Raw genomic sequence first — 25,810 nt, 5'->3', positions numbered from 1 at the left:
TGGGAAGGATGTCACTGGAGCAATGGGGATCGTGGTCAGAAAGTCTTCTGAGCAGGCCCAGTAGCTCACTCTCAAGGTCTCCCCTCCTCCACAGAAGCTGTAGTCTAGCCTGGCCCGGGCATGATTTCGGTGGCCTTAATATACATTAGTGTATGGCTTATAATGAAGGCAGTACCAGGCTAAGAGGCAGTGTTACAAATGTCAAGAGTTGTGAAAAAGGAACGGAGCCGCCTACGTGCCTGTCTGCCCTTTGCCAGATTCTCCTGCCCCCTCAAAATCTTCTGAAGTTCCAGAAAGGTCAATGTTATAAGCCCTCAGGACAGGATTTTCCTTGTGTATTGAGTAATCTCTGCTTTATGAGCAAAACCCTCTGACTTCTTCCGCTGTCGTACACTGCCTGTCTGCTAGAAAATGCCATCTCTGCTGACCATTTCCGGGAACACATAGTGTTCTTCCTTCCTCATTGGTAGCACGCATCCATCAGTTTAGTACAAAAGCACACAAATACAGTCATGATGTAATTGGGTGATATAAATATTTTTTTCATCCCTTTATGGCTCTGCGTCCCTCATCAGAGCTCAAAGGTAACCACGACAATAAAAATATCAACAGCAATTTCAGTAAGTATGCTTGGAAGACCGAGAAGCCAAAAGGCCCGTTTCAAAACACTAGCTCAAACACATTTCACGCAGTGTTCCTAGGTGCTCGTACCACGGTACCATGGGGAGGGCGGCTGTCGACAGGAGCTGTCCTATTCCCAAGCAGAGGGGAACATTGTTCGGGATGTCAAGTTCTTTCTCCCTATGTTTTCCAGGGCCATTTCTCCAGAGGATCCTAGCCAGGGCTTGGCAAAGTAGAATCGGTCCAAAGGCCACTGAGGGCTAGGTTGCCACTTTCTGTCTTCTTAGGGCCTCCTCCTTCTAAAGGGTCTACCCCCTTCATTTCCTCTATCTCCACATCCCTTCTTTCCCCCAGCTTCCACCCATTCCCCTCGCCTCTTGTTTAACCCACCAATATCCAAGGGGTGGCACCCACAAGTAGAAGGGAATCTGGGTTTGGGCGGGTGGATTTCAGGGCTGTTTGCCGGATGAGCAAGTGGAGAAGGGGTGCACGTTCAGATCCCAGCACTGGGGGGGGGGGGCAGATAGGGGAAATAAACCCACAGTTTGGACTTCAATAAAACAAGAACCTCTATCTTGCTTTCTCATCTCCTCCCCCCACCCTCTCTTTTCTTTTTCCTCCTTTTCAAAGGAGGGATCTCACACTTGCCCTCTTGTGCGTCACTAACTTGTTCACCCTCGGGCTGGGAATAGCTTTTCATTTAATTGTCCTCCTCCCCCACTCCGCTCCCCAGCTGGACAGACAGCTGATGGCAAAGCCCCTCCCCTCCAGCTGGGCCAGATGTGCCCTTGCTACCCAGCCTCTCCTAGAACAGCAGAACTGCCACTCCACCAGTTTCTTCTCCATGGTCTCCATGAAAAAGAGAGAGTGAGAGCTGGGCTCTAACTCAGCGGCAGAGCACTTGTCCAGCATGCGTGAGGCCCTGGGTTCAACCCCAAGTACCACGAAAAACATGGGAGTCGTATAAATGAGCCATCATGACCACCCTATGTCTAGCAGAAAATATAGACTCAGGGTTGGAAATGTCTGGACTACCCAGTAACTCCTGAACCAATTGATGTCACTTTGATTCTTAAGGACACCTGTCATGGACCTGCCAGGGACCTGTCAGGGACCCACCCCTCTCTAGTTCCTTGTGACCCTAGACAAAGCCCAGCATGCTGGCCCTGCCCACTGGCTGCAGTTCTCAGGGAGCCCACTTCTAACCTCACTGTTAGAAAGTAGCCCGTGCCTCCTGCAGCTGCTTTCTTCCCCTCTCTCCACCCCACAGACCTCCTCCTGATGGTGAGGTGCGGGCACCCCACAAACGTGGCCTGACAGTTTGGGACCTGGTAAATGGGTACCATGCTGGTGTAAAGGGGGAGCCAGGCCACCTCCAGGCTCCAGCAATCCCTTCCTCTGTAAGTATGAGAGGGTGATGGGCTGAGGCAGAGAAACGTCTATCAGATACCAACCATAGAGGCAGGTGAAGAGCGCTCCCCTCCCTCCTCACTCTGTCACCTTCTCTCACACCTCTGTTGGGGCAAGAGCTTCTTCGTGAGTGCCATCTTACGAGGCTGCTTTCCCCTTCTCTGGTGAACTGCCAACACACCCCTCAGAGCCACCCATACACCCACTCAGAATGGCCATTGTTCTGCAAGCTGAGAAAGAACCACCCAAACATCTTGCCTCTGGGCACAACGGGAAATGTGCTCCGGAAGCCACGCCATCTCTGAGAACAAATAGCAGGCCCCTTGGGACATATAATCAAGGGGTGCCAGCTCCAGCCTGGGACAGAGAACACAGAGAAGGGCAGGGGGAGGCTGAGGTGCACGGTCCCTTCCACCAGCCTCTAGTCTTGCCTGTAGGTGGTAGAGAATTCCATCTCTAAGAGATAACCAGGTGCCCTGGCCTCCTCTGCTCTAGCTGGGTGGGAGGGAGATGGTGTTGAGTCCTCCAGCCCAGCCTGTCCACCCCCTCCTCAGCCATCTTCTATGCGGCTTCTACCTCCCGGGGTGTCCTGTTGTGCTCAGCCAGCACCCGACTCTTCACCTTCTTGCCCAACTCCAGCCCTGCCCAGCTCTTGCCCTTAGCCTGCTTTCCCCGGCCCCGGGAGGAGCCTGCGCGCTCCCCCACACCCCTACACCATACGCGTTCACAGTACTCATCCACACGGGGCAGGTTTGCAAAACCAGCGAGCTGAAGGATGTCCTTATACCACGACTTGGGTGAGGCGGAGACCAGGCCTCTCCAGTCTGAGGGTTCCTCCAGCCTTGGCTCCCGAAGGAACAGGCTGTCCAGCTGCACAGCTGCGATCACCTCCAGGGAAAAACGAACCACAGTCTGGGAGAAGCCATGCTCCAGTGTGGTGCAAGTATAGTTCCCTGCATCCAGGCGGCTGAGCCTCCGGAACAGCAGCCCCTGCTCTGTTTGAACAACTCGCTCGTCTGTCTTTACCTACAGGGTGGGTAGGAGGGCACAGGAGACATTAGCAAGGAGTTGGGGAGGACATTCATCTCATTTTCTTTGCCCTGCTTTTCCACATTTACCATCCTTAGGTGTGTGTCTAATGAGGTTTTACTCTGAGCTAAGGAGAATTCTACAAACATGCACATATTCACACACACACACACACACACACACACACACACACACACAGGAGCGGTCATGCTGGCCCTTCCCTGTCTCGGTCTGTCCTGCTCACTTCCCCACAGTGTGAGACCCACAGCCCAAGCCTGGGGTGGGCTAAGTGCCCACTCAAGTGTGGGAGGCAAGAGCTGGCTCTGAGCCCAAGTTCTTCTACTAACTAACCCCGTCTGGGCTTTGGTCTGTGCATCTGCACGTTGAGGGTAAACCGCCTGGGTGGTTAGCATTGTGTTACCTCATCTTGTTGCTCCCCCTACTCCAGGGAATCTCCTTAGTGCCCAGCCCTGCAGCTGGTCCCAGGCTTGTCCTCCCTGGCTCCCAAGCTGGAGGAAGAGCCCTTCCCCCTTGTAACTAAACCCCTTCTTTTTTCCCTCCTCATGGGAAACCCCTTCCCAACTCTGCTCTGCCTCACACTCCAGACTGAAGCCATCTTGGGGGTGGATGGACCTTCCCAGTTGGGACCAGAAGAGGGCTTGGCTAGACAACTGGCTTCTGAGGAAGAAGCTTAGGGCTAGGTGTTTGCCACATCCACGGCTGTCTCGCCTGTGTGACAAATGCCTCTCAGGTGGTGGCCGTCTCAAAATGAGGGGCTCATGCTTCTTGGAGCTTGGCCCCTGGCAGTTCCCTAGCAGTCTGCTCAGAGTTGAGGTGTCTGATTAGCCGACTTTGTTTACTTTGTTCCTGGCGATGGTTTCTTGCATTGACTTTGCTATCCTTTCTTCTGTTCTATTTTTCTCTTGACAAAAACTTAATCTGTTCAAGGAACCAGGAAACATTCCTAATGGCTCCTTGAATATGGAGGAACTGATGCGCCAGTTCCCTCCCTTGATTCAGGCCATTAATGTTATGATTAAGACTCTGGCTCACTCTCTGGGGGAATTTACAGATACCCTAGAACAGAAAGAGCTCATGATAGGAGATTTGGTAGAAGATGGGCAAATTATGAAGGAAAATGTATGGAATGGCATGAATTACCATTTATGGAGAGGCTAGCCAGAATGAGAAACCCCTGGTACATTTTAGATAGGAAAAAAAGGCAAGATATTCTTGATAACATGAAGCCAGCCATTCAATATTGAAACAAACCCTGGGGGTGGAATCCTGAAGAATGGTGTTTGGGTTACCTTGGCTACCTTGAGGGCAGATATGATTTAGGGCCATGAAAAAGCACAGTTAGTTAGTGGTGTGAGACGAATTTCAAAGAAAAGCTCTGCCCACCTGGCCCTGACCACAAAACTTGCTGAGAATAACCAATTGTCTGTAATCATTTTTCTATGGAAACTTTTATGTCTGCCAACTTCCTTCTGTAATCTCTTAAAAGTGATGCTTAAATTTTAGTAAAGTTGCAGCAAATTCAAATCTCATTAGAGTTGTGTCTGTCTGTCATTTGCCGAATCCTGGGTTCCCCTAAGCCTTCACCCCTGTTCTCCCTCGGTCTTAGATCTCCAAGAGAGTCAGTCCGCGGCAGGTGTTGGGGACTGTGGATCCTCAGACCCTGAATTCTCTATGACCCCTTGCCTTCCGGAGTAAACAACTTGTTTTCTTATGCTTGTAGCTTCTCTGAGCATGAGACCTTCCTGATGGCAGGGGAATGGTTTCTGGTGGGCTTGCAACTGAAAGGATCCCTAGAGCCGGAGCTGCCCTGGAACAAAACGAAGTTGGCGTTCTTGGCATTCTTGTTTCAAGGATGACCCGTGTCTCTCTGTGTGCATGCGTGCACACATGTGTGTTTCAATCTCCAACCCCTTGCCCAACTCGCTAACTGACTTGTGGTAGGCAGGCTGTATGGTCCAGGCAGGCCTGTACAGCTAGCAAGAGAAGGTAACATAGTGGTCAGGGACCAGGGCTGAGGCAGAGAAGAATTAAACTCTGGGGAAGAGACCCTTCGAAGCTGAGCCATGTGTTAGCACAACAACTTGCAGACCACCTTGGACCCCATTCCCTCTCTCCAACCTCTGCCCCACCCCTCACAGGCTAGAGAGGCTGACTGTAGCTACATCCAGCCTAGGTGCTCCCAGAAGCAGAAATATGGAGAGGTCTTTATAGGTACCTTGGGGTATAATTTTTCTCAGGATGATCTTTGCCAGTTCACCCCAGAGTCCCTTTCTAGAGCTTAGGGTTTGGAGTTCATGGAGGGAAGCAGTTCTCAAGGTGGGGTCTCCACTCACCTGGTCGGTCCCCTCATCCCCCGGTCTCTGTAAGAACCAGCGCACTGCAGCCTGGGGAGACTTGGGCAGACACTCAAGGAAGGTGCTGTTGTACTCTGTGCCAAAGACTCTGGTCGCCAGTCCTGAAGCTTCCTCTGTAGAGAGGACCAGGTCAGGTCGGCATGGGAACTCAGGGACCCCAGCTCTGAGGACCACAAACTAATTGGCATCAGATGATGACTTAGACATTCATCACCCGCAAGACATTCTCAGTGCGAAAAGAGTGTAGCCCCACAAATAGGGAAACCGAGGACTTTATGGCAATAGGACTTTTCTAAGCCCATACTTCCCAGGGATGAAGTCCAGCTCACAGGTTAACCCACATCCCCAGCCCACCACTCACTGTCGTGGTTCTGGCCCTGGCCCAGACACTGCAGAGCAGGGTTGCCATGCCGGATGTCCTGCCTACGAAACCGGCGCTTGCCCAAACTCGGACGGTAGCGGGTACAAGACGAACCATCCCAAGCACAGTATGGGTCCCGGGCCAGGCAACACTCAGCACAGGCACTGCCGTAAGTCTCACACTGGTGCAGCTGCAGCCGGGCCACGCCCAGTGGAGAGCCCACATACAGCGTTTGCTGGGGAAGGAACACAAGAAGAGCCGCGGGTGAGCTAGGCTTCACCAACAGGCTCTCAACTCCCAGATTTTCCCGAGATCCATCAGTTTCAGGAAGACTTCCAGCCTGGAGATGATGAATGTTCTCCAGACCATGTGCTAGGCTGTGAATGGAGGGTGGTGGCCTGGTGGCTTTTCTATAAGACTTCTTCGGAGCCGGGCAGTGGTGGCCCATGCCTAATTCCAGCACTTGGGAGGCAGAGGCAGGCAGATCTCTGTGAGTTCGAGGCCAGCCTGGTCTACAAGAGTTAGTTCCAGGACAGGCTCCAAAGCTACAGAGAAACCCTGTCTCGGGAAAAAAAAAAAACTTTTTTGGGTCTTCTTTGCTGTCAATCTTTGCTGGCTAGCCTAAGGGATTTTGGCTGATTGACCTCTGACTTCAGAATTGTACCTTGCAGGCATGGCCAAACTCCTGACATTGTGATATAACACTGTCATCTGCAAAGTTCATGTATGAGCAACTGAGTTATCAAAAAAAAAACCTAGGGGAGGGAAAAACCAACTAGTGTTTTAAAGTTAGTTCATAATTCTGTGTTGGGCCACGCGCATAGCTGTCCTCAGCCCCATGTAGCATGTCCACAGTGTTCCCAGTGTAAAAAATGAGATTTGGACCAGTGTTATGACTCTGCAGGTAAAGGTACTGCCACCTCGCCTGACAGTCTGAGTTTGTCCCCATGTGCTAAGAGGACAGAATCCACTTCTACAAACCATTCTCTTATTTTCACCCTCCATTTGCCACGACAATGTTCAGGGGCCTGTAGACTCAGCCTCCTGCTCACTGCAACACGAGCCTGGCAGGATAGTTTTTAAAGGTTCAAGAAGTTGGCTCAGGGGCTGGAGAGGCACAAGGACCCAAGCTCAGTCTTCAGAAACTACATGTGAAAAAGCAGGGTACGGTGGCCCCGCCTGCAACTCCAGGCTGGGGAAGCAGAGACATGTGGCGCTGGGGATGGGTGGCCAGCCACTCCAGCCTAATCGGAAAGCTCCAGGCCAACGAGTTGTCTCAAAGAAAGGTGAGCAGCTCCTGAAGAATGACACTAAGGAGATAGATCCTCTAGCCTATAGGCAGACAGACAGACAGACAGACAGACAGACACACACACACACACACACACACACGGCTAAGGGCATACAGCATACCACTAAACGAAGTAACCTTGTTTGATTAGAAATCTGGATTTTATTTCCCATGCTCCCCCAGGGGCTTCTGTGGCTTTATCTGAACACATGACACTCTGCTCCCTGCTGGACTCGGCCTTAGCTGCGAGACCTAATCAAATCTGATGGGCCCAGCTCTCCAACAGAATCCAAAGCAAGTTTAGGAAAGGGGACATGGGGAAGGGGTGGGCCTTACCCTTTTGACAGAGATCTCCATCTGGGTGATGGGTGTTGGTACCTGCAGAAGAGATGGGGTCTTAGGATGGGCTGGTGAAGACTCTGTCCAGCATCCCTGCTTTCAACATCTCCCAAACCCAGTATAGGAGCCAGTTGCCCTCCACCTGATCACTGTACCTGCTGGCAGCAAAGGATAGGTGGGGTTGGGGAAAGGTGGTGCTTGCCTGTAATCTCAGCACTTGAGCAGTCAAGGCAAGAAGACGGAGAAGTCAAAGCCAGACTGCTCTATATAGTAAGTCTCAGTCTAAGCTAAGCGACACAGAGACACATGATCCCCCAAAATGAAAGCAAATGCCGGCTACAGTGGTGAATGCCTTTAGTCCTAGCACAGAGCAGACAGAGGCAGGTAGATTTCTCTGAGTTTGAGTGCAGACAGATAAATAAATATACAGCTGGGTAGTCTTTTCCTGACATCCAGAAATGTCCCCTCCTCCTGGCTGGCCTACTGGTCAAGCGGGAGACTTGGCACAGAGGTCCAGCATCCCTTCCCACAATGTTCCCCAGCCGTGAACCAACTGCTCTAAATCATTTGCCTCATGTCCAGAATCAAAACAGCCTCCCAAACAGAGTCACTCCCTGTCCAGATCTATGTGGGGAGGAGAACTCTTGGGGACTTGGCGTCTCACCCACTCTATCACTGCAAGTTGAACCTGATAAGGCTTTCCCTCCCCAGAAAGCACCAGGCATTTGAGTCTACAGTCCACTTGCTACCTTAGCTCTCCCAGTAATTTAGAAGCACCCCAGGGCCGCTTCAGCAGTGTGTGCCATATTTCGAGCTTCTCCCCTGGGTTCACTCCCCTGGAACCTACCCCAGGCCCAAGGGTGGGAGGTAGAGCCCCCCCCCCAGTTGCTCACCTTAAATACCTGGAGCTCCTCCAGGACCACTTCTTCAGGCTCAGCCAAGCCACTAGCATGGAGGGCCATGACTTTGAGCACAGACCCTGAATCTGGAGCAGGGGAACAAGGGTTAGTGAGACAAGAAGGAAGGAACTACCCTATCCCCACAAACCTGGCTACCTCTATTTGCCCTCCTACCGGTCCCTAGGAAGATGACATCGTAGACCCCATCCTCGGCCTCCACTCGGTCCACCACAATCTGGCGCAGCTGCTGAGACAAGTGAGTTTTGACCAGGACAGGGCGTCCATGCCTGGGCCTCACAGGCTGGAACATGAGTGGGTGGTCTCGGACAAACTGCAGCACCTCATCTGGGGAGTCCTTGGTGCTGCCAAAGGGTCGCCCAGGCTGTGCGGTCATCTTGCTAGGGCACTGCAAGTGGCAATAAAGGGAACACTTGCAGTCCCCAGGATGGCACTGCCAGGCTTCTTTCCACCTCCAGGCAGGGGAGCACATAGCAGAGGCTCTCCTCCCAAGCCCTCTGGAAACCCGGCCCACAACTACCATGGGATGGATGAAAACCGGAAGCTTTTCCTACAGAGGAGCTCCCCCGACCCCTACCACCTGCATCATCTACTTAGGACTCCTTTGCCTGGTCCCAAGCAGTTACTTACTACGCCAGGACGGGGGAAGGGCACCTTGCCCCCATAAGGTCCCCACTGATGCTGAGGGCCATCTCGATGGGCAAAGGGCCCATTGAAGACCTCCCAGATGTCTACCATGTGGTACACACAGACGGCAAAGCCCTGGAACACAGCACTGCCAAGGACAAACAGGGATAATCAGGCCAGGCCGAGGGAGTTGCAGGTGATACAAACTGGATCAGTAAGTGATACGGAAGATGACAGTGTCTACTGAAAACAAAGACTGGAACGCAGGACACAGAGACAGTGACAAAAACAAGGTTAAGATGAGAGAATAGTCACAGCGTCACCGAGTCAGGGAGAAGAAGCACAGAAAGACTGTGGCGTGAGGGCAGAGGCTCAACAGAGAAGCCAGACTGAGGTGGCTGGGTGCGGGGCGTAAAGCGTGCCCACCTGACGGTGCTGAACAGCGCATACACCTCAAGGTTCTTCCCTGCCTTGGGCCACAGCAGGAACACGTCCTCTGGGACACAGAGAGAGGCTTTAGCATCATAGCAGCTGCCAGGGTTCTGACTTACCTGCTCAGAGCCCTCCCTACCCCCAGAACCCAGTCCTGGTTGGCCATTCCCTTACCCAGTTGGTCAAAGTGAGTCTCAGCCCCACCGGGGCCAGGCACAGAGCATACCAGCCTGGCCTTGAGGAAGGTACTCCACTTGTTCACCAGTACCCGCTGGCCGCCAGCATCATTCTGGGGAATGGGAGGCTGGAGTTGGATTTATGCCCCATGAGGGTGGGCCCCACTTCCTGTTCCTCTACCCCAAGCATAGGGAGAGGGATGGATTTCAGCGCTGTGTCCTTGCCTCAGTTTCTCTACTGTGGAGGGACAGTCTAGGAAGGAGGTTACAACAGGGATCTTGAACCTCACCACCCCACCACAGCGCTTACCACACAGACGCGGCCCACGCGGCTGATGGTGACGTGACCTGGGCCACCATCTGGTGATGGGACAGTCTCAGAGAAGAAGAAGTACACCTTGTCATCATCCCGGTCGGAGTTATCCGGGATCCGAGCAGCCATCACAAACCGGGGGTCTGGGAGAGCGGCAGGGCAGTGATGTGACTGGAGAAGCCACATGACTCCCCCACCCCAGGAGCTGGAGGTGTGGCCTGTCCATCTTGTGCCACCTTCTAGCTATCTTCTGTCACCCAGAGGGATGGATCCCAGGCAGCCTTGCCTTCAGGGGGCCTCACCATGTAGGATGCTCTGGTCAGAGTCAGAACGCAGGGCTGGTCTGGTACCCCCACTTCGGAAAATCACGGCCTCACGTCCAAGAAAATCAGCAGTGAGGCCTGTGTACAACTCCCCACCTAGAAGGGGCCAGAGTTAGGAAAGGGCCAGGCCCAGCAACCAGCCCATCCCTTCCCAGTGCCACAGGCCAACTCTCACCCTCCCGGCTTACTCTGGCTTGGTGTCACCCACCTACAAAGGTGCTGGCAAAGGGACGGCTTGGTTCGTGTGGGCAGCGCCCCCTTCCATTTTCCACAGTGCTAGGTTCCAGGTGGAGCACATGCTAGAGGCAGGAAAAGGGCACAGAAAAGTGACCCTGGCGTGCAACTGGAGCATAGGATGGGGGTGGGGGAAGAAATCCTCATCCAAGGCCTCTCTGATGGGGTCAGCACCCCAGCACAAAGGCGCCTTTCAAGCCCCTGCCCCCTCTGTCTTACCCTGGTTCAATGGGAAGCGTTCAGACAGCAGGGAGGAAATGTCACTGCTTCCCAGTCTCTCATGGGGCCAGGCCCAGGCTCACCTCCCCACGATGTCCCACTGTGATGAGGGTGCAGATGGGCTGAAAGGCGCCAGTGCCGCAGGCCAGCAGATGCGTCCGGTTGTGGGGTTGTAAGACTCGCACAAAGTTGGCACACTCTGTCTGCAGAAGGGAGGCGCCCAAGGGTGAGGAAGAAGTGCACCGTGCCCTTGGGTTCTAAGGCTCAGCCCTGCTTCGTATCAGCTCTGAGGACTTGGGTGAAGGTCACATTCTTCCCAGGCCTCCCAAACACTCAGGATCTGCTCCAAAGGCTCCAAGCAGAGACACCAGGGGAGCGGCTGCAGGCCATGGCCTGGCAGTGGGTAGCTGGAAAGGCTCTTGTCAACAACACTCACCGAAGGATCTCTTCCCTTCCGGACACACTCTGCCCTCTGTCCTGGCTGTGGCAGCCACAGGACCTGAAATACAGCCGGTGTCTCAGGGTCCTTCCACTCAGAGTCTCGAGCCTCCCTCTGGCCTCCCATCTGGAGGTGCCCCATTTTCACCCCCCATCGGTCCCACTCACCTCCCGGGGGTCTGGCCATGCCTGATCCAGCCTCAAAGAGTAGACGGCATCACGGGCTCCCAGAAAGAGGCGATCCCGATACTCGTCCAGGTACATGACTTGGAGGTCTAGGGAGCCCCGTGGGCCCAGAAAGATGGCAGAGCGGTTGGCAGACAGGAGATCTAGCAGAGATCGGAGGGGGGGAGGGCAGGGTTAGGGTCTGCTACTCAACCCCAGTCAGATAGTGCAAATGGGGATCCCAGCTGTACACACTCCGCACACGTGCATCTGGGAAATGTTGCCGTGCACAGGGTTGCTGGAAGGCTTTTGGGACATGGTTCTTGGGGCAAAGAGTAGAAGCAGCTCTCAGCTCCCACCCAAACTAGCCCAATTTACCTTCATTCTTTTTATTTTAAAGTGGTCCTGGAGATCAGACTTAGGGCCACCTTCCATCACGTTCAGCACCCAAGCATTCTACCCCTAAGCAAATTCCCAGTTTCCCTCCCTCCTCCATTCTTCAGACTCTTGCTCTTTCAGGGGACCACTTCCCCGGATCCTATCTGTACCTGCTAAGCGCCCAGGGAAGACAGCCCCACCAACAGAAATTATGTCAGCAAGCTCAACAAAGAGCTCGGAGAGTCAGGAGGAAGGTGGTAGAGTGTGAAAATCTGCAAGACGGGCTCCGCCGGGAAGGTGGATAGGTCCAGGCAGAGGGAACAACACAGCACAGGGCAGGTTAGACACAGCCAGACAGGACTCCAGCCTCAGAGTTGTGGACAAATGACATTCTCCCTCACAGACACTGCCCTGCTGGCTGACCCCAGAGATGGAGGGATCGAGGGCCCCAAGAGTTGTGGGTCTTGATATAGTTCCCTGGGGAGGTAGGAGTGATGCTGCAGTGAATTGCTGGTGGTCTTGGCACTCTTGGGAAGGCCCAGAGCAACCCATAGCCTAGAGCTCCTCCGGCACTCCACGCCATCCTCAGACTCATTGCTGGCCTCTTCAGGAAGCCCTCCTTGGTTAATATGGACTCTTCACTTCTGTCTTGCACGCCATTTCTAGCAGCCTGATCTCCCCTCAAAACCGAAGCTCCCCCTTGGTCTCCACAGCAAGCTTGGACCTTCCACCTTCTAACCGAGGTTCCCAGAGGAGGGTGATTCTTCCCCACAAGGGCAGTCAGCAGGGCTAGTGAGATGGCTCAGCGAGCTAAGACCCTTGGTACCAAACCTGACAACCTGAGTTTGATCCCTTGGGGCCTCAATTCTGCAACTTGTCTTCTGACCTCCACATGTGCACCTGGACAACACATTCTGTCTCTCTCTCTCTCTCTCTCTCTCTCTCTCTCTCTCTCTCTCTCTCTCCTTGTCTCTCTCCCTACCCCTCTCTCAAATGAATAAATTAATCAATGTGATACATTTTTGGTGAAGAAGAATCTGTAATAAAATCTTAGTCTTAAGCATCTTTCCCCTTAGACGGTCAAAGGAGACGGTACCACACAGCTAGATTAGATGGGAGGCCCCCTCTGCACACATGTGCACACACACACCACGTTGGATGGCAGAGGGAAGCAGAGGCTCTCCTGGACCTTAGGTGGAGAGGGGATGATAAGGTGAGCTTGGATGATAAGCCAGGACAGGCTGCAAGAGGTAGAAGAGGCTTCTCCCTTCCCTGTGGCTCAGGACAAGGGCTGACTTCTACCCACACCCTGGATGTCCACCCAGACTCTCTCTATACACTCCCTTTTGCCTGTCTCTCTGTCCCCCTCCCAGCTCTGTGCCCATCCCTACGGAGGTCTCTCAGGATTTCCATCTCCCTCCCTCCCCTTGCAGCAGCCTCCTCAGTTTCCACCCTGTATTAGTCTCCCACTTTGGCCATGGCTCTTAGGATGTGTCTCTATTTCCTCACAGTCATCCTTAGCACCATCCAGGGGCTAACCAAGGGATCTACAGAGCCTGGTTCTACCGCTGCTGCCGCTGGCTAGCTGAGGGATGTCCTACAGCCACAGACATTCACAACATGCACACACACACACACACACACACACACACACACACACACACACACGAACAGGGCAGCACTGGCCAGTACCTCTGTAGGAGAGCCGCAGACGGGGCACACTGGGGCTGGGACCAGGACTGGGGCTGCCCCCATGGAGCAAGAGGCTCCCCAGGAGGCAGCAGATGGCCCAAGCCGAGGGGACCATGTTGGGACCCAAGCTCTGATCCAGCTGCTGGATGTCCTTTGCGCTGCTGCCACCAGGCCTGCTACTTATAAGGCGGTGGCTCCACCCAGTGCTGGGTGGGAGGGCGGGAGTCCGAGGGAAGCAGAGGAGCTCCAAGGCTGCCATCTACCTGCAGTTTCTCCAGCCACCCCAGTTGTCCCATTCAGTGCCTGTGCAGGAAGCCAGCCTGTTCCCCTCTTAGAAGACTCCCTCCTAGCTGAGGTGCGGATAGTTTAAATGATGGACACGCACGAATTCAAGTACCCAGGCTCCTTGTGACAAAGGGGCAAGACAACCTGAAAAAGAGGTCAGGGTCAAGTGGGGGTTCTGCCTTGGCTCCCTGCCTCTCCAGAGACACCGCTGACCTGACTGCCCAGCTCTCCTGGACTGCCGAAGTTGCTGGGGATAGAGAGCTCATTTCCAACCCAAGCAGCTCATCCTGGCAGGGGCTTAGGAACCCACCGCATGTCTCAGGTCTGCACTGGTAAGAAATGAATGGCTAAGGCAGTAGTTCTCAATCTGAGGGTTGTGACCCCTTTGGTGTCTAAAGACCCTTCCACAAGGGTTGTGTGAGACCATCAGAAAACACAGATAATTAGCCTGGCCCTGAAGGTGCACACCTTTAATCCCAGCACTTGGGAGGCAGAAGCAGGCAGATATCTGAGTTCGAGGTCAGCCTGACCTATGCAGTTAGTTCCAGGACAGCTAGGGCTGTTACACAGAGAAACCCTGTCTGGGGACGGGGGTGGGGGGTGGAGGACCACAGATATTTGCATTACAATTCATAACAGTAGCAAAATTACAGTTATAAAGTAGGAATGAAAATAACTGTATGTTTGGGGGTCACCACAACATGGGGAACTGTATTTAAGGGTCTGCAGGTAAGGAAGGTTGAGAACTCCTGGCCTAAGGTCACCCACACAGACTTCCCCAGGCTCCACAGCCCCACCCTGAATCTATCAGGTTCTGCCTCAGCTCAGGCTTTCTCTGAGGTGGGAACAAGGTTTATTGGAAACCCAGGGGACCTTCCATTGTCTTGCTTTCTTCAGGCCCCAGAATTTCAGAAGCCCAGGGAGCAGAGCACAGTGGGTCAGTGGAGAGTTCTTCCCAAGCCCACAAGTCCTACATGCCATGGTTCTGCCTTGAACTCTGGTGAGTACAGGAAAGGAGCTGAGGGAAGATGCGGCGAGAAACTGGATCTGGGTAAGTGGGAGCCTCCACACCACCATTTCAGAGCCCTTTCTGTCCCTGCCATCCCCAGCTTCTACCTCACCCCACCCACCACCTTCCTTTCAGAATCCACTACCTACAAAGTTAGAGCTTCCAGGATTCTAGAAATGCCTGTAGGGTGGGCCTCTAAGATGGAGCGGCCTGCGCTCCCAGAAGGTGGGCGGCAGGAAATTTAGGAGCAGCTGTTCAGAGAGGTACCTGACTCCGATCATAGCAGAACAGGCTCAGCTCAGCCCTGGGGCCCTCTTTTGCTTCTGGGACCCTATCTCCCCTCCCTATCTCATCTCTGGAAAGGAAACAGATTAGCCCCTTGGCTCAGCATGAAAAGGATTCATAGCTTACAATTTCACCCCCCCCCCAGTCCCCTGGACCCTAGAACATTAATACGGTGTGGGGGCTTTCTACTTGGAAGCAGACCAAGGGCTGCTCGGAGACACTAACAACCACCCCCATCCCACCCCTGCCTCGGTTTCTTCTGAAGAACCCCAACCAGTGCCCTTTAAAACCTGGGTCTGCCTTCTCCCCCTAAAGCCAAGGGACCAGTCATCCTGGATATGAACTTACACACTGAAGAATGGTTTGTCTGTACAGAGACTGATAGAGTCGACTCTATCCTGGAAACTCAGTAGGGTGGAGACATTCTGCCTCTACTTTCCTGGGGAAGCATTGTGATAAAGCCCAGGCTGAGGCTTTATGCCTTGCTTGAGATCGAGCTGGACACGCGACAAGTTGAGACTGTGAGCAGGGTGCCTCCTTGGGCCACCACCTTGAAGGTGTATACTCAGCCAGACCCTAGCTGTGGCCTTCAGGGCAGGCACCTGGGGTGGCAGGGGCACTTCATGTCGTAGAAAGAACCTGTGACAGACTGGAGGCCCATCCTCAGCTGTGTGGACTCAGTCGAGTGTCCCATTCCTTCGCTCGCTCTCTCTCCATCCCACCCTTTCTCCTTTTCTTCCTCAGTTTCCCAGTTTAGACTGCAGGAGGCCGATCTTTCCTAAAGGACCCTTCCCGCCAGCTGCAGACCCAAAGGTACCCTGAAGGCTCAGATCGGAGCCTCGCACAGACACCTGGTGCCATCTAATGGACAAAGGTGGAACTTCATGATAGAACCAATCTGGTTTTGTGCTGGAACCGCCTCAGTTGCCTAAGACACCACAATGCAAAGACACGGAAGCAGAAAAGATGCTCTGATGAGTTCTTCTAATGGAAAAAAAAATCAAGAGAGGTGTCCCAGAGAAAGCCCTATCCAATCAAAGGATGACACAACTCCACAGTAGAGAGAGCAGGAGTAAGTGATGCATGCCAGTGACATGGCATTAAGTGGTGAGCGCTTGGGATCCCTGGCGGGGCTGACTCATGTGTGCTCAGGTAGCAGGTGCCACCAGATGGGTACATGCATGGTTGTGTAGCCCAGCCGTTCCTGGTACAATTCTGAATCAGTGATGCCTGGAAGAAATGGCTCCCTTTTCTGTCCTCCACTCCCATGGCATTTTCTAGAACTCCCTTCAGTGAATGCATCCTGATCTTCATCTCCCCCAGAATGGTTCCCACCTCTGATAGCTGGTGAGGACAGCCAGGGTGAGCATAGACATTCCTGCTCTCCTTCCAGCTCCTTCCTGACAGTTCTCACTTCCAAACCCCAGGCAAAGAGGCAGCTGTGTAGCAGGCTAGGCCTCCCTCCTCTTTCCAGCATAGTGGGCCCGACTCCGTCCCCTCTCCAGTCACTGCTCATCACCCTCTCTCCCACACGGACCTGAGGCACTCTTCAAGTGCTCACCAAGAAGGACATGCCTTTCTGTGTGCATCTTAGAACATACCCTCCAGTCGGGCGGTGGTGGCGCACGCCTTTAATCCCAGCACTCGGGAAGCAGAGGCAGGCAGATCTCTGTGAGTTCGAGGCCAGCCTGGGCTACAAGAGCTAGTTCCAGGACAGACTCCAAAGCTACAGAGAAACCCTGTCTCGAAAAACCAAAAAAAAAAAAAACCCCAAAAAAACCTCTTAGGCCCAGCATTGTGGCCCAGCACTGGACAATGGTGGCCAAGCCACCCAGCCTCTGCATCACCCTCGACCGGTTATTTTCATCCTTCTTCCCTCCTCCCTCTGTTCTTCCTCTGCTGTTTGGCTGTTGTCCACACCATTCGCCATCTGACTTCTGTTCACTCTCTTCAGCCCCCTCAAATCTGGTTTTCATCCTACTGCCCCCTGGGACCCTCCCATCCAGATAGCTAAGGCCTAGAGGGAGGAGGAGGAAGGGGAGGAGGGGGAGAGAGAGGACTCTAATTCCAAACCCCTGGAGCCATTAGCTGTCATCCAGGCCTGTTTCTTTCACCCATCGACTCCTACCTGTGTGTCCTATCCAACTGTTGGTGTCAGGCCCAGGCAGCCAGTCTCTGCCGCTTTCTCTGGGACTCTCATTCGTGGACAAACCTGGGAAAGGTTCCCTGCTGTGCTGACCCTTATGTTCCTGGCTCTCACTCTGCCCCTCTTCAGTGCCCCTCTGTGCATCTTCCCAGCAGCTCAGCGTTGATTCTTCATCTTCCCTGTCATCAAGTCATCAAAACAGCCCCACCTTTATCCTGAGGAAACCAATCCGAACTCTGAGAGTCTACCAAGGAACCAGCCTCGGGCCTGGAGAGGTGACTTGCTTGGTCTAGTGCTTGCTCTGCAAGTGTGGAGACCTAAGTTGGAACCCCAGAACCCACGTAATAAAACAGGTTTGGTGGCATGCTCTTGTAATCCCAGCACTGGGAAGGCAGAGTCAGGACGATCCCTGGGGTGCAATGCCCTGTCAGCCTGCCTCATCTGTGAGTGCTCAGGGTAAGTGAAAGACGCTGGACAGGACCTGAGAGATGGCACTCGGAAAAGACGCTGGACAGGACCTGAGAGATAGCACTCGGGAAAGACGCTGGACAGGACCTGAGAGAGAGCACCCAGGAAAGATGCTGGACAGGACCTGAGAGATAGCACTCTGAAGCTGACCTCTGGTCTACACACACACACACACACACACACACACACAGAGAGAGAGAGAGAGAGAGAGAGAGAGAGAGAGAGAGAGAGAGAGATTTTGAAAAGAACTTGGACTTGGGAGATGGTACAGTGGACCAAGTGCTTGCTTTGCAAGCATGAGGCCCTGAGCTCGGCCTCCAGGATCCTCATAAAAAGTCATGCATGGTCATATCTGCACCTGCAATCCCAATGCTGGGAGCAGGGAAAGATAGAAGGATTGCTGGGGCTGCTGGCCTAGCTCAGTCTCTGTGAGAGAACCCGTCTCAAAGGAATAAGGCCGAGTAATGGAATAAGACACCCAGTGTCTTTCTCTGGCTTCTGCATGTACCCAAAAGTGTGGGTATACATACACACATGTATACATGCACCCAAGAGTGCACACAACACACACACATACACATACACACACACACACACATACACACATGTGTACATGCACCCAAGAGTGCACACACACACACATACACACACACACACATACACATACACACACATGTATACATGCACCCAAGAGTGCGCGCGCACACACACACATGTATAATGCACCCAAGAGTGCACACAACGCACACACACATGTATACATGCACCCAAGAGTGCACACAACACACACACACATACACACACACACACGTATACATGCACCCAAGAGTGCACACAACACACACACACACACAACACACACACACACACAAAGAGCCTGTACCCCTTCCAAATCATCAAGGTCTTAAAAGATGAAGAAAGACTGAGAAACAGTCTGACAAGGAGCCAGGATAGCTAACATACATTGTGTACGTTATACACATACACACTGCTGGCAGGCCTCCTGGCTCTCTCTCTTGCAGCCCTTTTCCCTCTGCAGCTCCAAGAACGCCTCACTCTATACATAAGCTGAGCTGTTCCGAAGCGTGTGATGTATATTGTATCGCTAAATTGTTGTGTGTTGTTTAAGCTTGTAGAAAGTGGAAACTGGAGCCAGGCGGTAGTAGCCTGCGCCTTTAACTCCAGCGCTCGGGAGGCAGAAGCAGGCAGATTCTGTGAGTTCGAGGCCAGCCTGGTCTACAAAAACTAGTTCCAGGACAGTCTCAAAAAACCAAAAAAAAAAAAAAAAAAAAAAGCAAGTTCCAGGACAGGCTCCAAAGCTACAAAAGAAACCCTGTCTTGAAAAACAAAACAAAACAAAAAAATAAAAATGGAACCTGGGAGTCAGGGGAAGTTCTTTTGTACCAGACTCCAGTATGTTTATTTTAAATATTCTCCAAAATGTCTCCTGTGGCAGACTTGCCCCCTAGCTCTGCAACAGGAGAGAGATAACTAAAAAAGTCCAAGAATAAAAACACTGTGTCCTTGAAAACAGCCAGAAGGTCAACTGTTTCCAACTGATATTACTACTATTTAATCCTAGGTTGTACAAATGTCTGCAGTGGTGTGGGGGTCAAGGTCATCACAAGGGAGCCCACGGAAACAACTAACCTGGGCTCATAGGAGCTCACAGACTCTGGACCGACAGCTGGGGAACCTGCATGGGACCGATGTGTGTGTCCTCTGCATGTGTGTGACAGTTGTGTAGCTTGGTCTGCTTGCGTGACTCCTAGCAGTGGGATCAGGGTCTGTCCCTAACACTTGGGCTGGCTTTTGGGAACCTATTCCACATACTGGGTTGCTTCTTCCAACCTCAATGCAAGGGAAGGAGCTAGTTCTACCTCCACGTGATATGCTGAGCTTTGTTGACACCCATGGGAGGCCTGCCCTTTTCTGAACAGAAACACAGAAGTGGATGAGGAGGCAGGGGGCAAAGGAAAGGCAGGGGGAGGAAATGGGAGGAGAAGAGGAAAGGAAAACTGCAACAAGGATGTAAAATAAATGAAAAAATTTTAATCAGTAAAAAGAAAAAAAAAAACAAACGGAAAAAAATGTCTGCAGTGAGGATGAAGGCACCAGGAAGAAAGCTCAGCTGGGCCCCGCTGGCTGCTTCGGCTTGTCCTGCGGTTTCTACTGCGAACCGACTCGAAGTTATCTATCTGCTCTTCTACTCACTGAGACGGTCTCCTCCACCACGACTCCCCACATTAGGAACACCACACAGTCATCTAAACAGGGCTGCCCCAGCTGATTTCTGCGGGATGATTCTAACTCTCCCATTGGATGGTATTGCCTTCTGGGCACGCTCTCAGCCAACTCTCCCATTGGATGGTATTGCCTTCTGCGCACGCTCTCAGCCCCGCTGAGAGAGCATCTCTGCTGGATGACTTGATGTGCTGCTAGCTACCGCTTCTCTCCATCTGTGACTATTTTTGACTTTTGCTTGCTACATATTTAATAAACTCATTTATAAACTGTAGATCCTTCACTGAGTACCACAGAACAGGGGGCCAGGCACTGCCCACCTCCCCCTGAGGCAACTGGGGTTCAGCTTCTGTCCCAATGCTCATTTCAAGTCTTCCCGCTTGCGCCCCATAGTTGGCCCCTTGGTGCTCTTAGGGGTTCTGCTCCAGACCTCCTCTTCCAGGAGACATTCCAACGTGACTTTATGTCGTGCCACCACACCATTCTGCTTTCCTCATTGAATGCCTTTTCATTTCCCACAGATGGCTAGATTAGGAACACAGATTCTGAGATTAGGAACGAGGCCTCGCTCTGACATGCCACAGCATCTAACCTTTACATACTACAGAAAGGGTATGTGTGCGAGCTTCCTGAATGATGCCCTGCCAGCCTTCACCACCAACTGAGGCTCCTCCTCCTCTTGGACATCATCCTTGCTGGGTCACTCTGGATGTCTTCATAGGACCCCCAGTTCTCCAGTTTCCAATCCCAAAGGCAGGCCTGTGGGGACCCATCTCCACTCCTCCCGTGGCTCTGCAGGGACTGAGAGCTCCTGGCAGCTCTCGCCTGGCCAGAGGCATGTCTAGAATTCCAAGACTCTCTCCGGAATGTGCAGCCTGTCTGGAGAAGGCTTAGGCTGCGGCACAGGTGCAGAGGCAGCACAATAGCAGCGCTGAGCTAGGACAGCTGCTAACATTCTGGCTGGAGCCTGGCTGTCATTATCAGCTGTCTGTCCTGAAAGCATTGCTACCAACACCTCTACTTCCTTGCAAATGCCCAGTTACCCCTCCCCAGTCACCGTTCTGGCTGCAGCTCTGACCTGGGCACCCCCACTAAGCTGGTGATATCACTAGATCTCAGGCCTTCATTTCCTGTCAGGAAGGAAGACCAGATGGGTGACTGGAGGCCAGTCTCGGAGGGCCAAAGGAGCTAGACAGTAGGTCCACCTGACCAAGTCTGTCAGAGTCCTTGGCTGGCTGCAAGGTGGCTAAGCCCTCTTATAGATTTGCCAGATGCCCTTGGCTCTCTGGGTCATTGGGTCCTCATCTGTAAAATGAATGCTAGATTGTGAATAAACTACCTGCTCGCCAGAGGCCAGGAACCAATATTCCTGGTGGGAAATACAAGGCAATGGGAAGATGTTAGTGCCACAAGCCTGCTAGGTCTCACGAGATTTAGCTTCGTTCCAACCAGGATGGAGAGGTTGCTGTGCCGGGAAGCATCCAGTGCTCACTGAACTAACTGCTCCCCGTGAGGATGGCTGTTGGCTGCCATGCTGACTGACCCGGGCAGCTCACCCCGATCCCAGAGCCTGGCTAGACAGGGAAAGTGGGAATGGGCGGCACTTAGTGAAGATCGTGTCACCCGAGCTTGTTAGAACACAGATTCTGTGGCTGCCGCAGAGCCCAGTCACTGGGAAGGCACAGAGCAAGTTGTCGTTGACCTGATGACCTCTGGCAGAAGGTGGCTTGAACAGTCAGAACACAGGCTCTGCAGCTAGCTTTACATGGATGGGGTCATCAGGAAGAAGGGAACCCTGAGAAAAGACTGGCCCCAGGAAAATCAGAGCAAGATACCAGCCTCTGGGGAGCAAGGATTTATTTGCACCCCCCGGGACAAGAATGGGGAGAGAGTCTGGGGGTGGGGTAGGGGGGACACCGTTAAAGGACACAACCGGGTTCAGAATCCAGAGAACCCAGTTGCACCCGTACCACGGGATCTGTCTGGAGAGGGAGCACAGGCGTGGGCAACTCTGAACAAAGCCAGTGTCTACTCCACACCCTTCATGAATTCCAGGAACTCTGTGGAAAGAGGACAACGTGTGGGTCAGAGGTAAGGCCCTGGCAGAGGGTGGACAGCAGCAGATTGGTCCTCCCACCCACTCACCGTCATAGTCAATGCGGCCATCATTGTTCTTGTCGCCGTCCTTCATGAGCTCTTCAATGTCGTCTTCTGTGATGGTCTCGCCCGTAGCCTGCAGCATCATCTTCAGTTCGTCCAAGTCAATGTAGCCGTCAGCATTCCTACCGGGAGGGCAGGGGAACCTCAGAGCTCACCCGACAACCCCAGGAGGCAGGGCAGGGACACTACACAGGATGGGAGATAGACCACGTGGTATCTAGCATGGGATCTGAAACTCCTTCTTCCTTCTTTTCTTTTTTATCTTTCTTCTTTTCTTCTCTCCCTCCCCCCTTGTTTTGTTTCCTCAAGACAAGGTTTCTCTACGGCTCTGTGTAGCCCTTGATGTCCTGGAACTCACTTTGTAGACCAGGCTGGCCTTGAACTCAAGAGATTCACGTGCCTCTGCTGTGCTGGGATTAGAGGGGTGTGCCACTACCGCCTGGCTGAGACTACCCCTTCCCACTCTCTACTTGAGTCAGGGACAGAAGCCAAGCACATTCTCACTTGTCAAACATGCGGAAGAGATCCGACAGCTCCTCCTCAGACTTCCCTTTGCTGTCATCCTTCATGCACCGAACCATCATGACAAGGAACTCGTCGAAGTCCACTGTGCCGCTGCCTGTGGGTAGACAGCAGGGCCGGAGAGAGGACACAGTTAGCACCAGGCAGTGCCCTCCCACGCAAACACGATAGGGCTAGAGTGTTCATTTGCCCTCTCTTCTTATTTGAGGTAGAAGCTTGATCTATAGTCCAAGCTGGCCTGGAGCTCCCTATGTGACCCAGTCAGACGGACTTCAAACTCTCACAGCCTTCTTGGGATTACAGGCATGAGCTACTTGCCGAGTTTCTGGGTGAGATGGTTAAGATTTGGAGGCCTGTTTGTGAAGATTGGAGTGGGTGAAGGGGCTTACCATCCTCGTCCACCTCATCAATCATCTCCTGCAGCTCCTCGGGTGTGGGGTTCTGGCCCAGCATCCTCATCACCTTGCCCAGCTCCTTGGTGCTGATACAGCCATCCTCCGCACCCAGGACAAAGATATCAAAGGCGGCCTTGAACTCTGTGTCCAACAGCAGGGTGAAGAAATAGGATCAGCAGCCAGGACACTAGAAATCCAGTCCCAGGGCCACCAGCAAACTGCTCACTTCCCTCCAAGAGTTCTTTGAAGTCACAGCAAAGAGAACCCACAGACTATGGCCTCTAATCCGGGGTTCTTTCCTGGAAAGGCATCCCCACAGCCCCTCCACCTACCCCACTGTCTCCTCAGTGGGAGACACTTACCATTCTTCTGTTCTTCTGTCAACTGCTCTACCTAGAGAGGAAAAGGCAATTCAGGACCCAGACTCAGGCCTCAGGGGAGACTGCTGGAGAGACTGACCCATTCCAGGTGGGAAGGAGGCACGCACTCCCAGGTTACAGAGGAAGTCCTCTGTCCTCCTTTCCTGGGCCCCAAACACCAAGGTGACCCAGCTGATCTTCCAGAGGCTAGGCTAGAGGCCAAAGTGACTGGCGGGCACCGCTTCCAGGAGCAAGGTGTCCTGAGTAACAATACCCATTGACCATTCCATGCCCTTTAGGTCACCCTAATGAAACCTAAACTGTGTGGCCTTAGTTAGAGACAGCTGTCCCTCAGGTTGAGACAATAAAACTAATGTGAGGGTGAGGGAAGCCACCCTCTGTAACCTGACCAGGGTGGCTGGCCACTCTGCTATTTTTAGAGGACAAAGTTAAACCTGGTGATTGTTCTGGGGACTTTGGTATGTGGGGGTGGGGGAGGTGGGGCAGTGTTATCTGCCCCCCTGGCCTACTGGTGCTGCCTCAGGAGCCAAAATTAGTCCCCAGCCCCGCCAGGCCTTGTATGGGCACTGGGTGGAGGGATACCCCCCCACTCCAGCTCCACGGACTCCTACAAGTTAGGCAAGGATACCGTAGGAACCAGCTGCAGCCCTTCCCAGCTCACAAGAGGGGCCATATTTTGGGGGCTGGGGGAGAATTCCCTGCGAACAGCTGTTTGCTAGGATTTTCTTGTCCTAGCAAACAAGGTAGAGGTTATAGCAAAAGCCCCTCAGGGTCCCGCGGAGATTGCAGAGTCTTGGGGTGACGTCCTCTAGCCCTGACTCTTACCACCCTCCATGTCTACTACCTAAAGCTCTGAGCCTGCCAGACCTTACAATAAGAACAAGGCTTCAGCTTTCGTTCCTCTCCTACCTCTCCCCAGGCCTGGATCTTCTAAGCACCTTCTCCATCCCAGAATTCACACTCTGCAGCCTTCCTCATAGTTGTCTCCCACCTCCTAAAGCTTCTTTAGCCAGCTAAGGGCCTGGAGCAGGGTGGCAGAACTGAGAGAGACGAGGACTCAGAGAGACAATGAGGAAGGAACAGAGATGGAAAGACCTTGAGGAAAAGAACAAAAGACCTAAAGAATAGAAACACAGATACAGAGGTGGAGCCAAGACGGTGACAGACTAGACATTAGAAACAGAGGGGGACACTGGATGCTAGAAGTTAAGACCACACCCTCTAGCTACCCTGAGAGCCCTCTCCAGACCCGGAGACTCCTTCTTTTTCTGCACTATCCAAATGTCAGCCCCACTATTCCTTTGAGGGGCTTAGCTACGGATGTATGGGGCGCCCGTCTCCCATTCTGAGCTGAGTGAACCCCCAATAGGTCTACCCACCCCAACCCTTTTAAGACTTATCTCGCACTCACCGCAGCTTTGTAGATGTCATCCATGCTGAAGGCAGTTCACAGGACAGGCTACTGGGGTTGCCAGCCTGCCAGCCCTCAGCCTGGGCTTAAATAGCTCTGCCTCCCTCCACCTCCTGCTGCATTCCCAGCCCAGCCCACCACTGCCTGTAATATCCTCCACCCCCTCCCCTGGTCCCTGTAATCTCAGGCTGGCCAGAGTCCCTGCATCCTCTGCCTGGGCCAGGATCTGTGAAGGACCGCAAGGACCAGGTCTCTGGCCGTCTGTTCCACAGTGAATTCTCAAGAAAAAAAAAACCCAACTTATTATGTTTATTTGTGTGCGCATGGAGGTCAGAGGATATCTTGTAGGAGGCATCCATTTCTCTCTACTACCTAGATACCCAGGACTGAACTCAAGTCTCAGGCTTGACAGCAAGCACCTAAAATGGTGTGTGTGTGCGGGTGTGTGCGTGTGCGTGTGTGTGTGCATACATGCCAGCTCAGTAGCCCCAGGAAAAGTTTTTTGGATGAATGAAAACGTGGAATCCAGGCCCAGATAGGAAATTAGGAGTAGTGAGCTCCAGACCAGTCAGGACCTTAAGAACAGTTCAGTCTTCTACATAATCAGAGAGGTGGGTGGAAACACCCTCATTTTCCAGGTAAGGAAGCAAGAAGCTTTCAAGTGGACAGTGACTGGCCTCAGATCAGGCTGACTAGAAAACCCCACCTTATTTACAGCTCTCGGGAGTGGGTGACATGCACCAGAAACTGGCAGTGTAAGCCCTGCCTAGAAAAGCCTACGTGAGGTTCAGAGCATAACATGAACTGGTAGGGGAGAGTCAGCCAGATCCGCTATGCCCCACCTTCTGTTCAGTATTCACTTTGGACCTCAGGCTGCTGTGCTCTGTGATTCAACAAGTATTCCTAAAGAACCCTATCGCTATCAGGATTCTCTTTCCTCTTCCTCTAGTTGGGTCACCTCTTCTCCGGCTCAGTCTTCCCCTTGGCTAATGAGGCTTTCTCATTCAACCACTGAAGCTTTGTGTTCAGGGCCAGTGTGTGTCCCCCTCAATTTGAGCTCTTGCAGGATGTCATCTGGGGAACCAGATGGGCAGCACAGATCCCCCCCCACACACACACACAACACCTGCACCTCTGCTTCATATACATTCCCTCTGAACGCACC

General features: G+C 53.0%; 2 protein-coding genes across 2 annotated transcripts; both read right to left on the bottom strand.

The window, feature by feature from the left end:
• Nucleotides 1-516: 516 nt before the first annotated feature.
• Sema3g (semaphorin 3G) lies at nt 517-13,489 on the bottom strand. The gene is made up of 16 exons (XM_075989016.1): nt 13,341-13,489; nt 11,274-11,434; nt 11,104-11,166; nt 10,751-10,870; nt 10,423-10,513; nt 10,194-10,310; nt 9,889-10,034; nt 9,577-9,691; nt 9,397-9,466; nt 8,974-9,118; nt 8,500-8,731; nt 8,320-8,411; nt 7,424-7,465; nt 5,797-6,031; nt 5,415-5,548; nt 517-3,057 (listed from the first exon to the last, which is right to left on the bottom strand). Exons 1-16 carry the CDS (start codon nt 13,453-13,455, stop codon nt 2,593-2,595), a joined length of 2,343 nt encoding a protein of 780 aa, XP_075845131.1. The 5' UTR covers nt 13,456-13,489; the 3' UTR covers nt 517-2,592.
• Nucleotides 13,490-21,617: 8,128 nt separating this feature from the next.
• Nucleotides 21,618-24,769, bottom strand: Tnnc1 (troponin C1, slow skeletal and cardiac type). Its single transcript, XM_075989015.1, has 6 exons — nt 24,646-24,769; nt 23,217-23,247; nt 22,849-22,995; nt 22,442-22,556; nt 21,923-22,059; nt 21,618-21,837 (listed from the first exon to the last, which is right to left on the bottom strand). Exons 1-6 carry the CDS (start codon nt 24,667-24,669, stop codon nt 21,806-21,808), a joined length of 486 nt encoding a protein of 161 aa, XP_075845130.1. The 5' UTR covers nt 24,670-24,769; the 3' UTR covers nt 21,618-21,805.
• Between the last annotated feature and the right edge of the window lie 1,041 nt (nt 24,770-25,810).

This window comes from Microtus pennsylvanicus, chromosome 10 (genome assembly GCF_037038515.1).
Source record: "Microtus pennsylvanicus isolate mMicPen1 chromosome 10, mMicPen1.hap1, whole genome shotgun sequence".
Taxonomy (NCBI): Eukaryota; Metazoa; Chordata; class Mammalia; order Rodentia; family Cricetidae; genus Microtus; species Microtus pennsylvanicus.
Note: the sequence above shows the minus strand (reverse complement) of the source record. Positions and strands in the feature narration are given on the sequence as shown.

Excerpts from the sequence above, each read along its gene's own strand:
- Sema3g (XM_075989016.1), bottom strand. The coding sequence starts at position 13,455 with ATGGTCCCCTCGGCTTGGGCCATCTGCTGCCTCCTGGGGAGCCTCTTG. Across the intron at positions 8,412-8,499 it reads TGTCATCTTCCTAGGGACCG|ATTCAGGGTCTGTGCTCAAA; the intron begins GTAGGAGGGCAA and ends CCCCTGCTCCAG. Across the intron at positions 6,032-7,423 it reads TGGAGATCTCTGTCAAAAGG|CAAACGCTGTATGTGGGCTC; the intron begins GTAAGGCCCACC and ends TTCCTTCCCCAG.
- Tnnc1 (XM_075989015.1), bottom strand. The coding sequence starts at position 24,669 with ATGGATGACATCTACAAAGCTGCG. Across the intron at positions 22,996-23,216 it reads GACAGAAGAACAGAAGAATG|AGTTCAAGGCCGCCTTTGAT; the intron begins GTAAGTGTCTCC and ends TGTTGGACACAG. Across the intron at positions 21,838-21,922 it reads TGGCCGCATTGACTATGACG|AGTTCCTGGAATTCATGAAG; the intron begins GTGAGTGGGTGG and ends CTCTTTCCACAG.